This window comes from Solanum dulcamara, chromosome 12, assembly GCF_947179165.1.
Source record: "Solanum dulcamara chromosome 12, daSolDulc1.2, whole genome shotgun sequence".
Taxonomy (NCBI): Eukaryota; Viridiplantae; Streptophyta; class Magnoliopsida; order Solanales; family Solanaceae; genus Solanum; species Solanum dulcamara.
In genome coordinates, this window is record NC_077248.1 from 2,585,650 (window position 1) to 2,604,211 (window position 18,562).

General features: G+C 34.6%; 2 protein-coding genes across 2 annotated transcripts; both read left to right on the top strand.

Annotated features, from left to right (window-relative positions):
- The first annotated feature begins 11,419 nt into the window (after window positions 1–11,419).
- Window positions 11,420–13,645, top strand: LOC129876808 (2-oxoglutarate-dependent dioxygenase DAO-like). Its single transcript, XM_055952302.1, has 3 exons — window positions 11,420–11,745; window positions 12,357–12,678; window positions 13,352–13,645. Exons 1-3 carry the CDS (start codon window positions 11,420–11,422, stop codon window positions 13,643–13,645), a joined length of 942 nt encoding a protein of 313 aa, XP_055808277.1.
- Window positions 13,646–14,842: 1,197 nt separating this feature from the next.
- On the top strand, window positions 14,843–18,488 carry LOC129877803 (protein POLYCHOME). The gene is made up of 3 exons (XM_055953337.1): window positions 14,843–14,962; window positions 15,673–16,067; window positions 17,800–18,488. Exons 2-3 carry the CDS (start codon window positions 15,690–15,692, stop codon window positions 18,187–18,189), a joined length of 768 nt encoding a protein of 255 aa, XP_055809312.1. The 5' UTR covers window positions 14,843–14,962; window positions 15,673–15,689; the 3' UTR covers window positions 18,190–18,488.
- The last annotated feature ends 74 nt before the right edge of the window (window positions 18,489–18,562 follow it).

The window sequence follows — 18,562 nt, forward strand, 5'->3', positions numbered from 1 at the left end:
ATAGAAAAAAAGAGAAAGTGGGACATAAGTTCATAATATATTTTGAAGGTTGATACTCATGAGGTAAATTTATTGTGTTGTAGTAAAGAGTTAAGAAATACCCCCATGTCATCATTAAGGGACAACATTCTTATTTGGGAAATTTTATTTCGGAAAAAGCCTATTTAGAATTGATTTGAATAAACCAATATAACTTCCAATCGCATGTTTGCCTTAAAAGAAGCTTATGTTGAAGGGAAAAAAAATGTCTCATAATTAAGTTTTACTTCCATTGAGAAGTACAAGGCACTCAACAATTAGTTTGTGAATTAAATAATTCATTCAAAATTTAAGAATAAGCCTGGAGGTAAACCAGGTGCATCAAGCACTAAGAGGTCCGGTGGTGCTCGTTGGATTCTAGCTTCCTTTTGGTGGTGGTTGAAGAATGCCTTGTGATAATATTTTATTAGTCCTTAACCAATTAATTGGAGATGGAACTGGTGAATGGAAAACATAAACTTATGGAATATTCAGGATCATGTATTTCATATGTTGTTCATGAAATGCTAGGATGATTCGAAAGGGGTTGTGATACTAAGGGATAATTTACAAAAAGGTTAAGTATGCTTACTCCACCGAGTATAATTGACCCTTAGTAAGAATCGTGAATAAGGTTAAAAAGTGTTACACTATGGGATTGAGTAAGAACAGAATATAATGTGAGTATGATGAGAATCGTTATGAAAATAAGTAAAGTCTAGAGGAAAAGTGACTAAAGGATATGATTTTGAGTAAGATTAAAAGTTAGTATTGGGTACACGACAAGGGTCAAAGCGTATAAGGCATAAAAGAGTATTGTGTATATGTGACTTCACCTCGAAAAATAGTGAGATCCTTAGATGATAGGAAATATAGATTTGGAAAAATAACGGATGTATTGTGAGTTTACTAGAGGAACATGTGATATCTATTGAGATAAAGATAGCGTTATAAGAAAGCTTGGAACACTGATCACTAGAATATAAGTGCTACCGAATGGAGAATTTGAAACGATTATAAATACTAGCTAATTACTGATTAGAATGAATGGAATGTGGCTTTGAATGAATTGCTATATTAATTATATCATTTGAGTACCATTTATCAGACGAGATTTTGTACTATATATCGGGAATTCTCATCACCTTGTGATTGTGTTAAGGTTTCGTACATGGATAATCTAAGTTATTGATGATATAAAGAAAGACAGAGATAATGTATTGGAAAAGAATCGCATGAATTTGAAAATTTGAAATGGGACATAGAGTAGAATATAAATAGATAATGATATGGGTACACCCTAAAGAGGGGAAGTGGATGAGAAAAATATAAGTGTAAGATGAAATTAACTGACACTGCAACACGTTAAGGTGAACACCTAAACTTCATGTGAGATCCCATGCTGGAACAAGTTAGAAAAAATTGAAAGTCAACAATAAATGAAAAAAAAAACAAGATGATATTTGAGACGGTGCTGAGAATTATTGGTAAAGATCTTGGATAGTGTGACATCAAAAGATGGATGCTTATAAAAAGGACGAATACAACATGAGAATAGTAACAAGTAGCTTGAAGATATTATAAATGATAGCAATGTTATACTGGATTAGAGGTTGAGATGTTGGCAACGTAATTATCGGCTAATAAGATTGGGATATACAAGTAGCAAAGGAGAGAAATCTCTCATATGGTAGAATATGAGAAAACTTAATAGTAAGTAAAGGAAGGGATGCAAGTATGACAAAATAGACAACAAGTGAGTGTTAGTACAATAAGAAATTTATAGCAGAATAAGCCAAGAGAAGGAAAGACTATGATTAGAATTGAATACACGTTGTACAAATTCTACAAGATTGGTTATACAGCCTATTAATATTGGTATGCTAAGGGTGATATCAAGTGATTACTTGATAAGCAGAATAAGAATTTAGTAACCACAATGCGATTGCAATATTCCGGATACATCAAAGAAAAGTATAAGATGGTTTGAGGTAAAACTATAGAGATATAATTAGTATTAGGGGCAAAAGCCATAGGTGAGTCCTGATATCAACTGAAAGAGGTAAGAGAAAATATAGGGACTGCATAAAGACTAACGTGGCGACGTTTAGGTATTTTCTGGGCTGATTTAAGCACCTACACATATTCGTATAAAGATTGCAATAGTATGTGTGGTAAGAGAAGTGAGAGAAAATTAGAGTAAAGGGGCAATAGAAAAGTTTGAGTCGAAAATAGAGAAATGACTCAAGATATTATGCCTAAAATATTGCCAGTTAGGGTAAAGGAAATTATGAAATGACTTAACCGAGACAATCAGAATAGGCGGGTTACTGGTTACTGGATGACGGTAAGGTTATAAGATGAAGGAACCTTAACACTAATTGATAACCAACCCAAAAGATCAAGATCAAGAGGTAAAAACAAATGATAGTTAAAGACCTTCAAGTGAAAGTCAGAAAGTTACACATGATGCCGAGGATTCCAGAATACGGATTGTCATAGTAGGGTAAAGAAAGAATATTGGAGTACCAAAATATTACCCTGGTGAAATTTCGATTTACTAGTAGAACTTGGAGTGCGTTATATGAACTAAAGCGAGTCGACAAACGGAGGAGGTCTATGAACGGCATAATTAACTAAGAGAACACTTGAGAAAATATTGGGAAGCAATTAATATGAATTATTTTTACAGGCTTACCTAGCACTCCACGGAAGTATGATTCCATATGGGTGATTGTAGATAGGCTGACAAAATCAACCCACTTTCTTTCAGTTAGAACTACATATTCAATAGAGGATTATGCGAGGTTATTTATCAAAGAGATAGTAAGACTTCATGGGATTCCCATATCTATTATCTCAGACAGAGGGGCTCAATTTATAGCTAGCTTCTGGAGATCATTTCAGAAGGGATTAGGAACACAAATAAATCTTAGTACAACATTTCACCCTTAGACTGATGGGCAAGCTGAACGCACTATTCAGACGCTAGAAGATATGTTACGGGCCTGTATTATTGACTTTAGAGGTACTTGGGATGACTATTTGACACTTATTGAGTTTGCCTATAATAACAGCTACCATTCTAGCATTCAGATGGCACCGTATGAGGCTTTATATGGCAGGAAGTGCAGGTCACCTATTGGCTGGTTTGATGTTGGTGAGGCTAAGTTAATCAGACCCGATATGATTCAACAAGCTGTTGATAAGGTCAAGCTTATTCGGGAAAGGTTATTAGCAGCCCAAAGTCGACAGAAATCATATGCAGATAATCGACGTCGACCCTTAGAGTTTCAGGTTAGTGATTGGGTGTTTTTGAATGTGTCACCCATGAAGGGGGTAATGAGATTCGGTAAGAAAGGAAAGCTTAGCCCGCGCTATATTGGCCCTTATCAGGTTACTCGTAGAATAGGCAAGGTTGCAAATGAGTTGGACCTACCATCTGATTTGGAAGCAGTGCACCCTTTTTTTCACGTGTCGATGCTTCGCAAATGCATTAGTGATCCTTCTAAAGTATTCCCCATGGATGATATCCAGGTGACGGAGGAGCTTTCTTACGAGGAAAACCCTATAGCTATACTTGATCGCCAAGTCAGAAGGTTACGTACTAAGGATGTGGCTTCCGTCAAAGTATTATGGCGAAATAACAATAGAGAAGAGATGACCTGGGAAGCCGAGGAAGAGATGAAGGATAAGTATCCTCACTTGTTTTCTATGCCTACAGGTAATCTAAACCTCTCGATTAATTATATTGATTGACATATGAAACTATTTGTTGTTGAAAAAAAAAGACTATTCCCCCAAATCTCTTATAAGACTTTATGAGGCGGGTTTAACATTCGAGGACGAATGTTCTAAAGGGGGGAAGAATGTTACATTCCGTATTTTTGCATTTTGGATTATTCGTAAGTTAACGATTATAAATTCAAGGACTTTTAATTTTGAATTTTAAAAGGACATGATTTGTTGTAGATGCCAAGTTATATGAATAATTTATGTGTAGTAAAATACATCTCAAGAAGGACCCTTAAGCCAAATCAAAATAGAAGCCATCAAATATGTTTTTTTAAAGTCACGTTTCGGGTAAGATGACTTCGGGAGGCCATAACCTCCTTATAATTTAAGAATTTGGGAAAACTCTCAACATGAAAATTGTAGATAATTGAAATATCTTTCCAACCATAGGTCGTGGGACGAAATGTGATATCGTAGTAATAAGATATAGATGTTTTAAGTCTGACAGGCCAAACTAATTAGTGAATTCGGCCCAACCCAATTCTAATTCGGGTCAGGCCCAATGCCCACGAAATTAAATCTGATTTTTTGTATCTATTCCTTCATACTTTAGACCAACATAATTCTGGAAATTTCCAGAGAGAGAGAGAGAAAGGGAGTTCTTGAGAGAAATACCAAATCCGACCAAAATTCAAGTCCCGAAATCCGAAGCTCACGAAGAGAAAATTGTTGTACATCGCGTTAGCTTCAATTTGAGGTAGATATCAATCAATAAGGAGAATATTCAATGTGGTGCTGCAAATTTAAGGTAATATTAAAGTCTCCTTTTCATTGTTAACAAGTTTAGTTAGAGTTTTAACGGATTAGAACGGAGAAAATAGTGTTATAAACTAGTTTGGTGATTTGTTGAGATTTATAGGTTAAAGGGTTGTTTTAGGTAGATTAAATGGATGGAATTAGCTTAGTGATGATGTATAATAATGGTTGATATTTTTTTGATGTTGTTGATGAGTTGTTGTTCTTGAATTTGGAGGAAAAAGGTGTATGAAGATTGTGAATGTTCAAACCCGTTTTTGGAATTGAGTAGCTGGTAGTAATTCTGGAATATCTCATTGTGTAGACCTTCGATTTTAGATATTAAACATGTTTTGGAAAGCTAATACACGTACCTACAACTCTTATGTTTATGTCTTAGTCTATATCTGCTGTTATTATATCGAAAACGGAGGATGAATCATAAGACAAATTCTGTCCAGATTCTGGAATGAAAAATCCTTCATGTATAGCTGTTCGTATTTTGATGATATCTCTTTGTAGAAAATGATTTTTGAGTTGATTTCTTTTGCATTGGAAACTTAAGACAGAGATCTAAATGTTTCATGAAGGTCATAAAGTCCAGTTTTGCCGTTTTTATTTTCAAAATTTAGATACAACGTGAGGTACTTGACTTTTCGAATTTACTGCTTTAGTAACATGAGTTGGGTGGAAACATTCTAGGCTTATTGTCAATAATAAATCTTACTTTGTGTCAATATTTTGGATTGTTGATGTTTCTTGATGATTATATGGCTGGTTTGAAAGTGGGAAAAGTGAGCGGTATAGGGGAGGTGTTGTCCAATTTTTTTTAGAAATAACCTACTAACGATAGACTACGTTTTATTCTTGTCCATAGCTTAACCATAGTGCTTAACGTTTTAATATAGGTTGAGACAATATTGGACAACATATACGTATAAACGCTAAAGGTATGTAAAGTTAACATTTTCTTTTTTGGCATGATCCATATGAAACGAACGAATGACGTATGCTTAAATTCCAAAGAAACTCTTATTCGTAGATATACTCGGATGGCTACCGTTCTTGATTTTCAAAATTTATATTGTTATGTCTTGACTCATGTGTATGATTCCAGCCATCCTAATTGGTATAACTCATGTTGTGGTATAATTTATATTTTAGTATAATTCATAATTGGTGTGATTCATAATGACTATTGTCTTGGTTTTCAAAAGATGGACTGCTTTGCTTATTCTATTAAGTCTTCGATAATGATCAAATTTCACAAGGTTGCTAATGATACCTTATTCGTGCATATTGTTATGGTATTATTCACCGAGTCCTACGATAGGCCGGGTATGTTATCATGTATGGATTCCACTACATTATTCACCGAGTCCCTTACTAGAGGGCCGGGTACGTGATATGATAATATGATATTATGATGATATGACGATATGATTATGGCACCGAGTCCCATAATGGGCCGAGTACGGTATCAGTGTACACTACTCTATTCACCGAGTCCCTTGCTAGAGGGCCGGGTATGGTATATATATACATATAACGATATATTGATATAATTGTGACACCGAGTTCCCTAACGGGCCGGGTATGATATATGATGATGATATGCATGTATTCATTTCATAAGACACAGGTACAGTGATTAGCTCCTGAATCTTTATTGCAGATGTGATCTCCTTTACGGTATTTTATGCTTTATATACTCGGTACATAGTTCGTACTGACCCCCTTTCTTCGGGGGGCTGCATTTCATGCCCGCAGGTACAGATACTCATTTTGGAGAGCCGCCAGCTTAGGATTCTACTCAACAAGTTTGAAGTGCTCCATTGTCTCGGAGCCCAAACTTTGGGTACTAATCCTTATAATGTATATATTTGTGTATTTAGGGGTACGACGGGGCCCTGTCCCGTCATATGCTATTGTTAATCCTCTTAGAGGTCTGTAGACATACGAGTGGGTTGTATATAGATGTTGTCCGGTGTACTAGTATGACTTATGTTTTTGGACGTTTACATTCAGAATGGAAGCCTTGTCGGCTTACATATTATGTTATCTTATTTTTGACAATTAAGACTCCCAAAAAAAATAGGTGATTTTGGTATATATATAAGTAACAGTTTGATACGACGTGCTACCCATATAAATCTTATATCATGTTTAATTGCCAATTGACTATAAATAATAGGTGTGTATATGAGGGTCTAATTCGGACACTAGTCACGGGGTTAGGTCGTGACAACCTTACCATCCCAACTCTGATGTGTCTTCTTTTCAATTTTGTTGCTTCCATTCTTTATTGCCTAGCTAGGTGAAAGATCCCCCTTCTTGATTACCTTATCAAAGCATATGTCCATATCAGATTCATCATACCATCAGACATGTGTTAGTTTGTCATTTAATTTATATAATTTATTCGGTAATTAACACCGATTCAACGAATTCGAGCTTTTAGAATTGGAATAAATTCAGCAGCGGATCGCGAAATTTTTGTGATCTTCTTTATCTAATGAATCGGGATTCCTCTTTAAAATCGTTCGTCCGTAACCCAACAGATAAAGTACATTACATATATTGAATACAAATTTTCCGACAAAGCTGTCACGATCCGAATCCGAGTGTGATGGCACTCATCTCAACCCACTGAAATAAGTCAGCCTATTACCCAATGAAAAGTAAATACGGAAGAAAAAATAAAACGAATCAAACTTTAACTTAATCAAAAACACGTAAAATAAACTCAAAATCCCCCAAGATTGGTTGTTACATGTACAAGCCACTAATATATTATTGAAGTATGAAAGAAAATACAGTCACAATGTCTTTGTCTCTAAAACAGGACTAAAACATAAGAAAAGAGTAAGAGGTGTCCGCAAGATAGATGTAACAGTTACCTCAACACTCGAAATGATAGCCTCGGATGTGGTAGAAAACAGTAGAAGAAAACACTAGGAGATCAAGCAGGTCCGAGCTCACAACCTACACAAGTGTAGAAGCAAGGGGTGAGTACCAAATAACACGGTACTCAGCAAGTGGACAACTAAAACTAAGCAAAGCTCAATAGATACAAGTACCCATGTTCTCCCAACCGAACCTCATTAACTACAACCTGCATAAACCAGCCCAACTCTACACTTTATATAATAATAATAATAATAATAATAATATAGTCCACGAATACTCATCAATAGTCTCATCAAATAAGTCGTATCAAGTCAAGTTCAGCATATACAGAGCAATAAGGGGTAAACACGAATTCACAAATATCAAAAAGATGCAATGCAATGCAATGAAATGATGCATGTCTGTCCTATCGGTACCATCCGCTGAATCACAGTTCGGAACCTATGGGGGACATTTCTGTCCATGTAATCTAACACAGAGCGTGTGGCCCGTCCCCTCAATATACATATCCTGCCACGGAACATGTGGCCCGACCCCTTATGTTTCATAATACTTGTCATGGAGTGTGTGGTCCGACCCCTTTGTTTCATAATACCTGCCACAGAGCGTGTGGTCCGACCCCTTTGTTTCAAATCATTTCCAGTCTTAGCACAGTATATCAGAACCAATGCAATCAATTCATGTTCATATAATTCACGATAATAACATAATATCAATAATAATTTTTCACATCTCATATCAATATAGTCATTTCACATGTCCAATATAAGTCAATAATCTCATCACATCGATCACACCAATACACGTCATTAGATTATCATTTTATACTCCTTATCTCCATTTCAAGGTCAATCATACAATCAATAATCCAGTCCAATTCTCATTACTCTCCAACACACATAATAAGGAAATACTAGCATCTACAAACTTAAACTAAGGTTTAAAAGTTCACTTGTTGAGTACCGTGTTGTGTAGTACTCACCCTTTGCTTATACACTTGTGTAGGTTGTGAGCCCGGACCTGCTTGATCTCCTATTGTTTTCTACCACATCTAAGGCTATCATTTCGAGTGTTGAGGTAGTTGTTACATCCATCTAGCAGACACCTCTTACCTTTTTATTATGTTTTAGTCCTATTCTAGAGACAAAGATATTGTGTCTGTATTTCCTTTCGTACTTCGGTAATATATTAGTCTTTTGTACACGTGACAATTAATCTTGGGGGATTTTGAGTTTATTTTACGTGTTTTTGATTAAGTTAAAGTTTGATTCATTTCATTTTCTCCCGCATTTACTTTTCATTGGGTATTAGGGTGACTTGTCTCGGTGGGTTGAGATGAGTGCCATCACACCCGAATTCAGGTTGTGGCAAAATGATATCAGAGCATCATGATCACACCAGCCAATTACTTTATTCTAAGACTGTCGCTAGTACCCAGGTCCTCTTAGCAATACATTATTGTCTTCAAATTTCAAACTATAGACCTCTCTCTTCCCATTTAAGCATCCCATGATAGGTGTGAGTCTCAACCAATTGTTAAAACTCCAAATTTTGAATCTTATAGTAATTTTCCATTAAGATAAAACTATTGAATCACGACCAATATCGATTCCACACAATCTTACACTTATCCAATTTCAACTACTATTCAACATCATGTACATCATGCCAAACTTGGAGGAACCCTTCACCACCCTCGATAATTCTGTATACTATGAACACATGACCCATGGAACGCACCGCAGTAGTCTGTGTAGTCCCATCCACAGAGTGATATTAATCCCACTCGAAATTCTTAATAACCATGTAGAACTATATCTCATCCTGTAGTGTATTCATAAGCAGCATACCATCATGTGACCAATCTAGCCGCACCTAAAACACAATTCTCCAATACCTTATTGTCTGTCACCCAAATCAACATCAAACCAAACCTTCAGAAAGTCTCTGATGACCCATCATACATTTTTGCTGAATCAACTCACCTTGTATTGTCATGTCTGAACTCAAAGTCGAAAACCCATACAACCTTTAACTTTGAACTAAGGGATCTACACCTGAGGTCTTATTCCTTCACATTTTCTTAGCTTGTATCCATCGCGCAATATTGCCAGGGTATTCAAACTCTTAACTCATACTCATGACCCAATACCAAATGCTTGAACTCTTTGACGCACTAGACTCGTGTTCCTTCCCTTAACTCATTTATTATCGTTATTCTTGGCAACATATCCACAACATGTTACCTTTTACCTTAAATCAAACTTCTCAAATGAAGGATTCATCGAACTCTTTTACAATCGAAAGTAATATACTCCACAACTCGAACAATGCACAACTTCTAATGAATCGGGAGTCCTCTTTAAAATCGTCCGTCCGTAACCCAGCAAATAAAGTACATTAGATATATTGAATACAAATTTTCCGACGAAGCATTGTCGGTGTCGTGTGACACCGCTTCGATTAACATGCATCCATTTTTGGTGGTGCTTAATTCAATCATCTTCAAATTCTGAGTCCATCCACCATTATTCAAATCAGATCTCGAGTTCGAGCATAACACATGATGTGCTTGTGGGTTAAGCACATCTCCGTTGCAATGACCATCATGGGTTATAGTCTAATCGTAAAAGCATAACACATCATGCCTAGGTTAAGCACGTCATAGGTTCAAACCATGCCATATATAAAAGTTTAATGGCCGATCCAACAATATAGTAAAAACAAATACTCGTAGTAGAACTTTATTAAGTAGTTAGAAGTATTAATTATGAACTTATGTTCAAGAAGATAATTCACCAGAACTAACCAACAAAAATTGACAAATTCCTTATACATTATAAAATCCTCAGCCGGCTTAGCCTGCTGTGAGCTCCACTAGAAACTAAAAAATATCAAAAATTGAGTGTGTATACATTAGCATAATCAGAATTTTCACTAAGTAAGTTCGAAAAATAAAAAAAATATAGTATTTGAGTTTTGAACTAGGAATCTCAAGACTCCTTCAACCATTAAGTCAACCTCTAATCTTATGTTCAGAAGGTTAAATATATATACATACATTAAAAAAAAATTAAAATATCTTATATATATACTATGTAAAATTTTGATGAGGGGAACCTCCTGCCAGCGGCATAGCCACATATAAGCCAGGGTGGCCAATTGAACATTCTTCGTCAAAAAATTATACTATGTATATAGAAAATTATATGAAATATATAGATCAAAAATTATTTTTCATACATATATATTAAATTTTAGACATTCTTAATGAAATATCTGATTTCGCCATTGCCTCTCGCTACCTCTATATCGGCCACTGTGTATATATATATGTATTGCAAAAGAAACAACAAGTATTATAGAAACAAGAACTAACCAACAAAAATTGACAAATTCCTTATACATTATAAAATCCTCAACTGGCTTAGCCTGCTGTGAGCTCCACTAGAAACTAAAAAATATCAAAAATTGAGTGCGTATACATTAGTATAATCAGGATTTTCACTAACTAGGTTCGAAAAATAAAAAAAAAATTAGTATTTGAGTTTTGAACTAGGAACCTCAAGACCCCATCAACTATTAAGTCGACCTCTAATCTTATGTTCAGAAGGTTAAATATATATATATATATATATATATATATATATATATATATACTATGTAAATTTTTGATGAGGGGAACCTCTTGCCAGCGGCATAGCCACATATAAGCCAGGGTGGCCAATTGGACATTCTTCGTCGAAAAATTATACTATGTATATAGAAAATTGTATAAAATATATAGGTAAAAAATTATTTTTCATACATATATATTAAATTTTGGACATTCTTAATGAAATATCTGATTTCGCCATTGCCTCTCGCTACCTCTAGATCGGCCACTGTGTGTATATATATGTATTGCAAAAGAAACAACAAGTATTATAGAAACAAGAACTAACTAGAAAAAAGTTAAATTATGGCTAATAGCTTGCCAATTATAGACATGCAAAATAGATCAAGTGAAAAAGAAATAGTGAAATCACTTGAACGTTGGGGTTGTTTTAGGCTTGTTAATCATGGAGTTCCACCACAACTCATGTCGGAAATAATGGCGGTCGGCCGGTGGTTGCTGGAATTTCCGGTGGAAACAAAGGGATTAAATGTTCATAAAGACAAAAGCTTTGGTTATATTCCGGTTAATATGACTAGTCCCATGTTCGAGTCTTTAGGAGTTTATGATGCAACTTTATATGAGGATTTACATCATTTTTCCTCTCAATTCAATCTATCTACTCATCAAAGGTAGGTACAGAGTCGGTCCGTTTTAATTTACGTGACATTTTTTTTATTTTTTGGGATTCAAGTTATGTGAACTTTAATTGACATTTTAGAATGTAATTTTTTTAAAAATTATATTGATACGAGAATTGCTGTAATTTATAGTATAGTACTTATCGTATAGTTTTTAAAATAATCAAAGTTTAATTAGTTTTAAAATAATTGAGTTAACCTAATTAATACAATCTAGTTTTAGAAAAGTTAATTTGACTCCCGAAAAATGAAATGTGTCACGTAAAATTGAAACATAGAGAGTAAATCCTAAATTTTGTGATTTCAGCCCGTGAAAATATGAATTTATAATGTGTTTCCAAATTTTCAACAATTCTTATTTTAAAGATTATATTTGATCAAAAAGTACTTACAAAAATTAACAGTTTGTATTTGACTAGTAAATTCGAATAACACTTTTGTTGATATTAGAGCAGCAACTTGAATTATTATTTTTAAATAGGCATAAATTATTATTTTTAAATACAAATACATTATTTAAGTAAAAAATATTTAGTTCAGCTAATCAACTTGTATCTAGACTTCTATTTCTACCTCTAACCAACCTTTCAATTTTGTTGTAGGGAAGTAATGGTGAAGTATTCAAAAGCAATTTATGATTTAACAAAGAAACTTGGGATTAAGCTCATGGAAGGACTTGGTTTAGAAAGTGGAGATTTGTTTAAGGATTGGCCTTGCTTAATGAAGTTTAATAAATACCATAATAATCCTGAAACCATTGGATTAACAGGAGCTATAACACATTCTGATAAAGGATTTTTCACTATTTTATTGGATGATGAATTAGTTAATGGACTTGAAATGCTTGATGATCACAATGGGCAATTTATTCCTGCTAATCCAATTCCAGGTTCATTTCTTGTTAATGCTGGAGACATTGCTAAGGTTAGAAAATAATTATATTTAATTAGATATATATATATTTTTAAATAATTATTTATTTCTTCATTACTAATTAATTGTTACTACAAAATTCGTCTTTAAATAGTTCGTGGACAAGATTTTCTAATAATCAATTACTAGTTGCTATGAATTTTTATTATTTAACGAAGGAAGTTTCGTTGTTCGTCAATATTAAGATTAGTATAGTGATAAAATTATATGGATATTTTTAACAAGAACGTTTTTTTTTAATCTTTGAAACTATTGGATACTTAAATTAATTAAAAACATAAAAAGTGACCCTTTTCCAACCTTTTAAATTGTTAGATAAGATGGTTTATGTAGTTCAACATGCCATCAGAGTAACAAGACCAGGAATCGAGTTTTACTATTATTTAACAATATAATATTCAAATGAGCTTAATCCAAAAATCAAATCAAGCTCATATGTGAAATAGCGTGTCATCCAACATGAGAGGCAAATATATTCTATCTTAATTGACACCTTAACTTTTTAGATAAGTCGTTCACATGTTAGTGAAAGAGATATTTCATTTTTTTAATTTAATTTTATATTGTTACTTTAATTTCACTTGTTATAATTTGTCTTAATATATACAGTTTATGATTTTAGCAACCCTTTTTGATATATGTACGTGTATTTATAATGTGTTAGGCATGGAGCAATGGTAGAATTTGCAATGTGAAGCATAGAGTACAATGCAATGAGCCAAGAGTACGATATTCCATTACATTCTTTGTGTTAGGCCCAAGAAATGGAAAAGTGGAAACACCACCTAAATTAGTGGATTCTCAACATCCTCCTCTCTATGTTCCTTTTCATTTTGAAGAATATTGTGCCCTAAGAACTTCTACTAAATCCATAGAGGGTGGAGTTCTTGATTTATTTCGTAAAAAAACTGACTTAGTTATTGCAGATGTTTCTGAGAAACTTTTCGTCGAAAGTTAGATTTTATTGATAGAAAATATATGTATTATTAAACATCAATGGTCAACTGTACGTTTTAAATTATAATTTTAATTTTCAGGAAAGTCCACTTAATTTGTTACACTAGCTTTCTTGGTGAATGCATTAGCATGCCTTACTGTCTACTTGCATTTGACACTACACCTCATACGAGCATGCATCTTTTGATTTTGCATCAATCGACAAAAATCAGGATGCGCTTTATAAATTGTGTTCTACAATACGCTATATAATCATAAATTACATTTAACAAGCATTTAAAAATCATGTTTTGTCTATGAAATTTCTAAATAGTTTATAAACTCTGTTCTATTGATGCATTTTATAAATCATATTCGTCAAATGTGAGTTCAACTTCGTTTATAAATCATGTTCCGTCAATGCATATTATAAATTGTATTTGACAAAAGAAAATGATTCGACAAAGTTACCAGGCTCACTTAATTTACTTCAACAAATGGACCCCAACAAGCGGAGTAATATATTTTTGTAGATATCGAAAAACAACCTCTCTACCTCACAAAGTAAGGATAAGGTCAATGTACATCTTATCCTCCATAAACCCACTTGTGAAACTGCATTCACAACATGCTTAACACATATGCAAATCGAACAGGGAACACGAAAAACAATTTTTTTAATAGGATATGGGTAAATAAATGTATAAGAATCTGCTCTTGTGAGAAAAACGATAACTTGAAAAGCCTGCTATTGCCCTACAGAATGAGAAGCAAATGAACGAAATTGTCGTCCGAGGAAGGGCTCACATCTGATTAGCTAGTTGGTAAGACAATAGCTTACCAATGTGATGATAAGTAACTAATCCAAACGAATGATTAACCAAACTTCTACAAGATGCAACAATAAAAAATTTTCACAATAAGTGAAAGCCTGCCGAAGCAATGCCGCGTACAGGTTGAAGGCCCACGATTTATGAACATCAGCAAGATGAGAAAGAGAAGCTAATAAAGCCCATTTAACTAATTAAAACGGTTTTCAAACCAAATTTGAAAATTTGAATCTGATAACACGTCACGTGCTTCCCATTAAATTTCTCTACTTTTTTTAAATTTTCAATTCAAATAATTAAGAGATGTCACGTGCTCACCATTTTGAAAATTTTTGAAAATTTTCACAAACTGAAAATTTTCATTTTCATTTTGTTATAAAGAACCGCCCAAATCAATTTTTGAAAATTTGCCAATGTGCCTATCTCTCTCTAGGCTTTCTATCTCCTCATTTTCCACTACTATAGAGCTCCCTCAAGAACCCTAATTACAAACCCAGAAGATTTTCAAGGTAATTTTTGTTTTATTTACTTCTGTCCGATCATCGGAAGATTCGCAGATTACGGTTCGATGTTTAGTTAGCTACATTTTGATGTTAAAATGGTGTTATGGGTCATCGGAAATTTTCTTTCTTTTAGCTAAGAGATTCAATCTGGTAGTTGAAATTGATGTATTTGTTATTAGTTGGATACATTTCCGGCTAAATTGGTCTTCTGGGTCATCGGGTTTTTTTGTTAAATTTAGATAAGAGATTCAATGTGTTATTTGAAATTGATGTATTTGCTAGATGTTGTCTACATCTCTGGCTAAAATGGTCTTCTGGGTCATCGTTTTGTTTTGTTTCTTTTGCGAAAGATTCAATTGGTTAGTTGAAATTGGTGCATTTGTTATCAGTTGTATACACATCTCGCTGAAATGGTCTTCTGGGTCATCGTTTTTTCTCTCTCTTTTGCATAGGAGATTCAATCTGGTATTTGAAATTGATGTATTTGTTAGCAGTTGTATACATTTTCCAGCTAAAATGGTCTTATGGGTCATTTGGATTTTCTTTATTTTGCTTAGAAGATTCAATCAGGTATTTGAAATTGATGTATTTGCTGATAAATGGGTTTGTAATAAGTCATTTACTTGTTTGGGAATAAAATGGACTACTGGTAAAGGATTAAATGTAGTTGATTGAATGGTTTAGATAACATTTCTTTGTTTGCTTTTATGGTTCAGTTGAAAATTTAGTAAAAATGGCCGAAGGAAGAGACAGATTATCTAGGCAGGAAGACCCAATAGACATCTACAGTCGTCGACGGAGGACAATTGGCAGAGGTGGCATTGAGATCTTCGAGGATGTATCACCAGAAAGCTCTTCCAGAGCTCCTATACAGACCACGGCAGAAACGGGGAGAATGGCCGGCGCAGGCGGTGGTCGTGGTGGTATGGGAAGGATTGGTTTTGGGTCGCCAAGAAATAGGCGTGGGCGAAACCCGCTTCGAACTCCGGCCAGGGTGATTGGTCGTCAGAACATTTCGCCAGCAGGCCAGGGGAGAAATCGAGGGCGTCACAGTGTCCTTCCTGCTTGGTATCCAAGAACTCCTCTCCGTGACATTACTTCCATTGTCAGGGTAACTACTTTCTTGCCTATTTAGAGATTGAGCTTCTTTTGCATAATCTTGATCTGCTATTCATACTTAATTTCTTATACATTTGGCCCAACGAACTATAGGCGTAATTTGTTTATAATGAGAGATGGATTTAGAATTTAAAAGTAGTGGCTGCACACTTTAATAGAGTATTGATTTCCTTGTAGAGTTTTTATTCATCTAGCATTAATAGTTCTAACAAGACTATGTTTTGATCATTTTGGGATTAAAGTAAAGTTCATCCGTTGTCTTCTATCTCACTGTGTGTTTGTTTGGTGAGTATACAACAACATAACTAGTGTAATACCACAAGTGGGATTTGAGGAGGTTAGTGTGTTTGCAGACCTTACCCCTATCTTGGGAGTTAGATAGTGTGTTTTCCATAGACCCTCGGCTCAAGAAAATGGCCAGTGAGCATATAAGTGATCAATAGTTGAGCAAGCTGTTTACAGTTTATGCTTTCTCAACTTGTTTGCAATAGCCTATATGGATTAAGATGTCTAAGCTCAATACAGGAAGTTTCACTGCGTGCACTAGCCTGTGCCCAATTTGAATTAGTGTGTCAACACATTCCTAAAAGAACTTTTATCTCAACTTATCTTAAACAAGTAGTACATACCAAGTATATCATGCGTAAATATTAAGTTACCTTTTAGCCCCCCTATCTATACAACACATAGTTATGAGTTTGATAATAGTCCAGAGATGCATTGATAAATCACTTTGAACATGGTCAAGTGAAATTCCATTAGCCAAAGGATGGGTTGAGAACAGAGGCGCCATCATCACTGAGCATGGTGGGTGCATGGCAAAAGTAGCTACGTCACTATGACTATATCCCTATGACCTTTGAAAAAGGGAAAGATAAATTTTCTCCATAATAGAGTTTAAGCTTGACCTTTGAAAGGAGGCAAAAGAATTTCTCTCCAGTAGTTTGCTAAATCGATGAACATCATTAACAAGATCTCTGATGTATTGAGAAGTGGCAAAATGAGAGGTGCAAGAGAGAGAGAGAGAGAGAGGGAAAGAGAGAATCAAACACTGAAGCCATACCAGACTGGAAGAAGATGATGGGATAAAGTTGAAAAGAATAGGATAGAGGAAGACAAAAGAAAGAGACCAAAGCTAACCTGATAGGTTGATACTAAGAAATAAATTGTATTTCACCATATCATTGTGACTGGGCTCATGAATTACATGTACAGTTTGCATTTCTGTATAAAAGATTAAGTTATGCTCACATATAAGAACTAATGCAATACTTATCAATTACGTCCTAATTGATTTTGTTTCTTTTTATTTTTCCCTTTTGCAGTTTTATGACTTTTATGCATTATATTGGCCCAACATGTCTCTCATTACCTTTACTGTTCAGCTACTTAGCCTGAGTAGACAAAATAAATCAATCAATATCAGTCTCTGAATAATGCTATCAATTCAAGTTTCCTATTAACTATCGTAAACTAGAAAGAGACTGGAGAAACTCTTTGCTTCTCTTAATAAAGCTTTGACATGCTTGTGGTGCTGTTATGCTAGTTAAGTATCTTAAAACTGCAAAAGTGGTATGAGCTCACCTCTATGAGCTTTCCCAGTCCCAGATACATGTCAGGATTTGATACTTTATTGCATATTAGCACAGCTGAATACCATCAAGTTAAGTTTTTGCTTTATATAGTTCTGGATGAGCCTAATTGTAATTGGATTCCCTCCATAGGCAATTGAAAGAACAAGAGCTCGCTTGAGAGAAAGTGAAGGTGAACAACTTGAGAGTGTTGTTCCCCAGGACCATACTGATCTTGATCCTTCTGAATCAACATCAGGTGCTCAACTTGAGCACACTAATACTTTGATCACTCCACGTCCAAAAACCAGAAGCAGATATCATCCCAGATCTGTTGGTAAAGTGCCAAAGATATTGCTTGATATCACCAATCAGAGTAGTTCAGGAGACTCTGAATGCCTCACACCACAAAGAAAGCTGCTGAACTCAATTGACACTGTTGAGAAAGATGTTATGGAAGAACTGCATAAATTGAAGAGGACCCCAAGTGCCAGGAAACAAGAGAGGGACAAAAGAGTTAAAACTTTAATGTCCATGCGCTGATTTTCCATTTGATGTTCAACTCAATCAAGGTTGAGGCACACACGCTCGGTGATTTTGCTTAAAGGAGGTAGAGCAGCTGAACCGGGAGAGGTAATGTGGATCATCTTCTGATGATCAAGCACTTAGTTGAATTAGGATATCTTTCGATATCTTTCTGTTCCTTGTTAGAATGTACCTTTGTAGAATTGACTTTTACATCTTGCTGAAGTTTTTGTTTTGTTTTCTTCCTAGTTCTATTCACCATACTTTGGAGATGTGCATTTGAATATATGTACATAGTGTTTGATGCTGGTTTCATACTTGAATTGTGTTCAATAAGGAGATGCAATTCTATGTTTCATGCATTTGAATTGTTAGGTTTCAGTTTGATGCT

Excerpts from the sequence above, each read along its gene's own strand:
- LOC129876808 (XM_055952302.1), top strand. The coding sequence starts at position 11,420 with ATGGCTAATAGCTTGCCAATTATAGACATGCAAAATAGATCAAGTGAA. Across the intron at positions 11,746-12,356 it reads AATCTATCTACTCATCAAAG|GGAAGTAATGGTGAAGTATT; the intron begins GTAGGTACAGAG and ends ATTTTGTTGTAG. Across the intron at positions 12,679-13,351 it reads ATGCTGGAGACATTGCTAAG|GCATGGAGCAATGGTAGAAT; the intron begins GTTAGAAAATAA and ends ATAATGTGTTAG.
- LOC129877803 (XM_055953337.1), top strand. The coding sequence starts at position 15,690 with ATGGCCGAAGGAAGAGACAGATTATCTAGGCAGGAAGACCCAATAGAC. Across the intron at positions 16,068-17,799 it reads ACATTACTTCCATTGTCAGG|GCAATTGAAAGAACAAGAGC; the intron begins GTAACTACTTTC and ends TTCCCTCCATAG.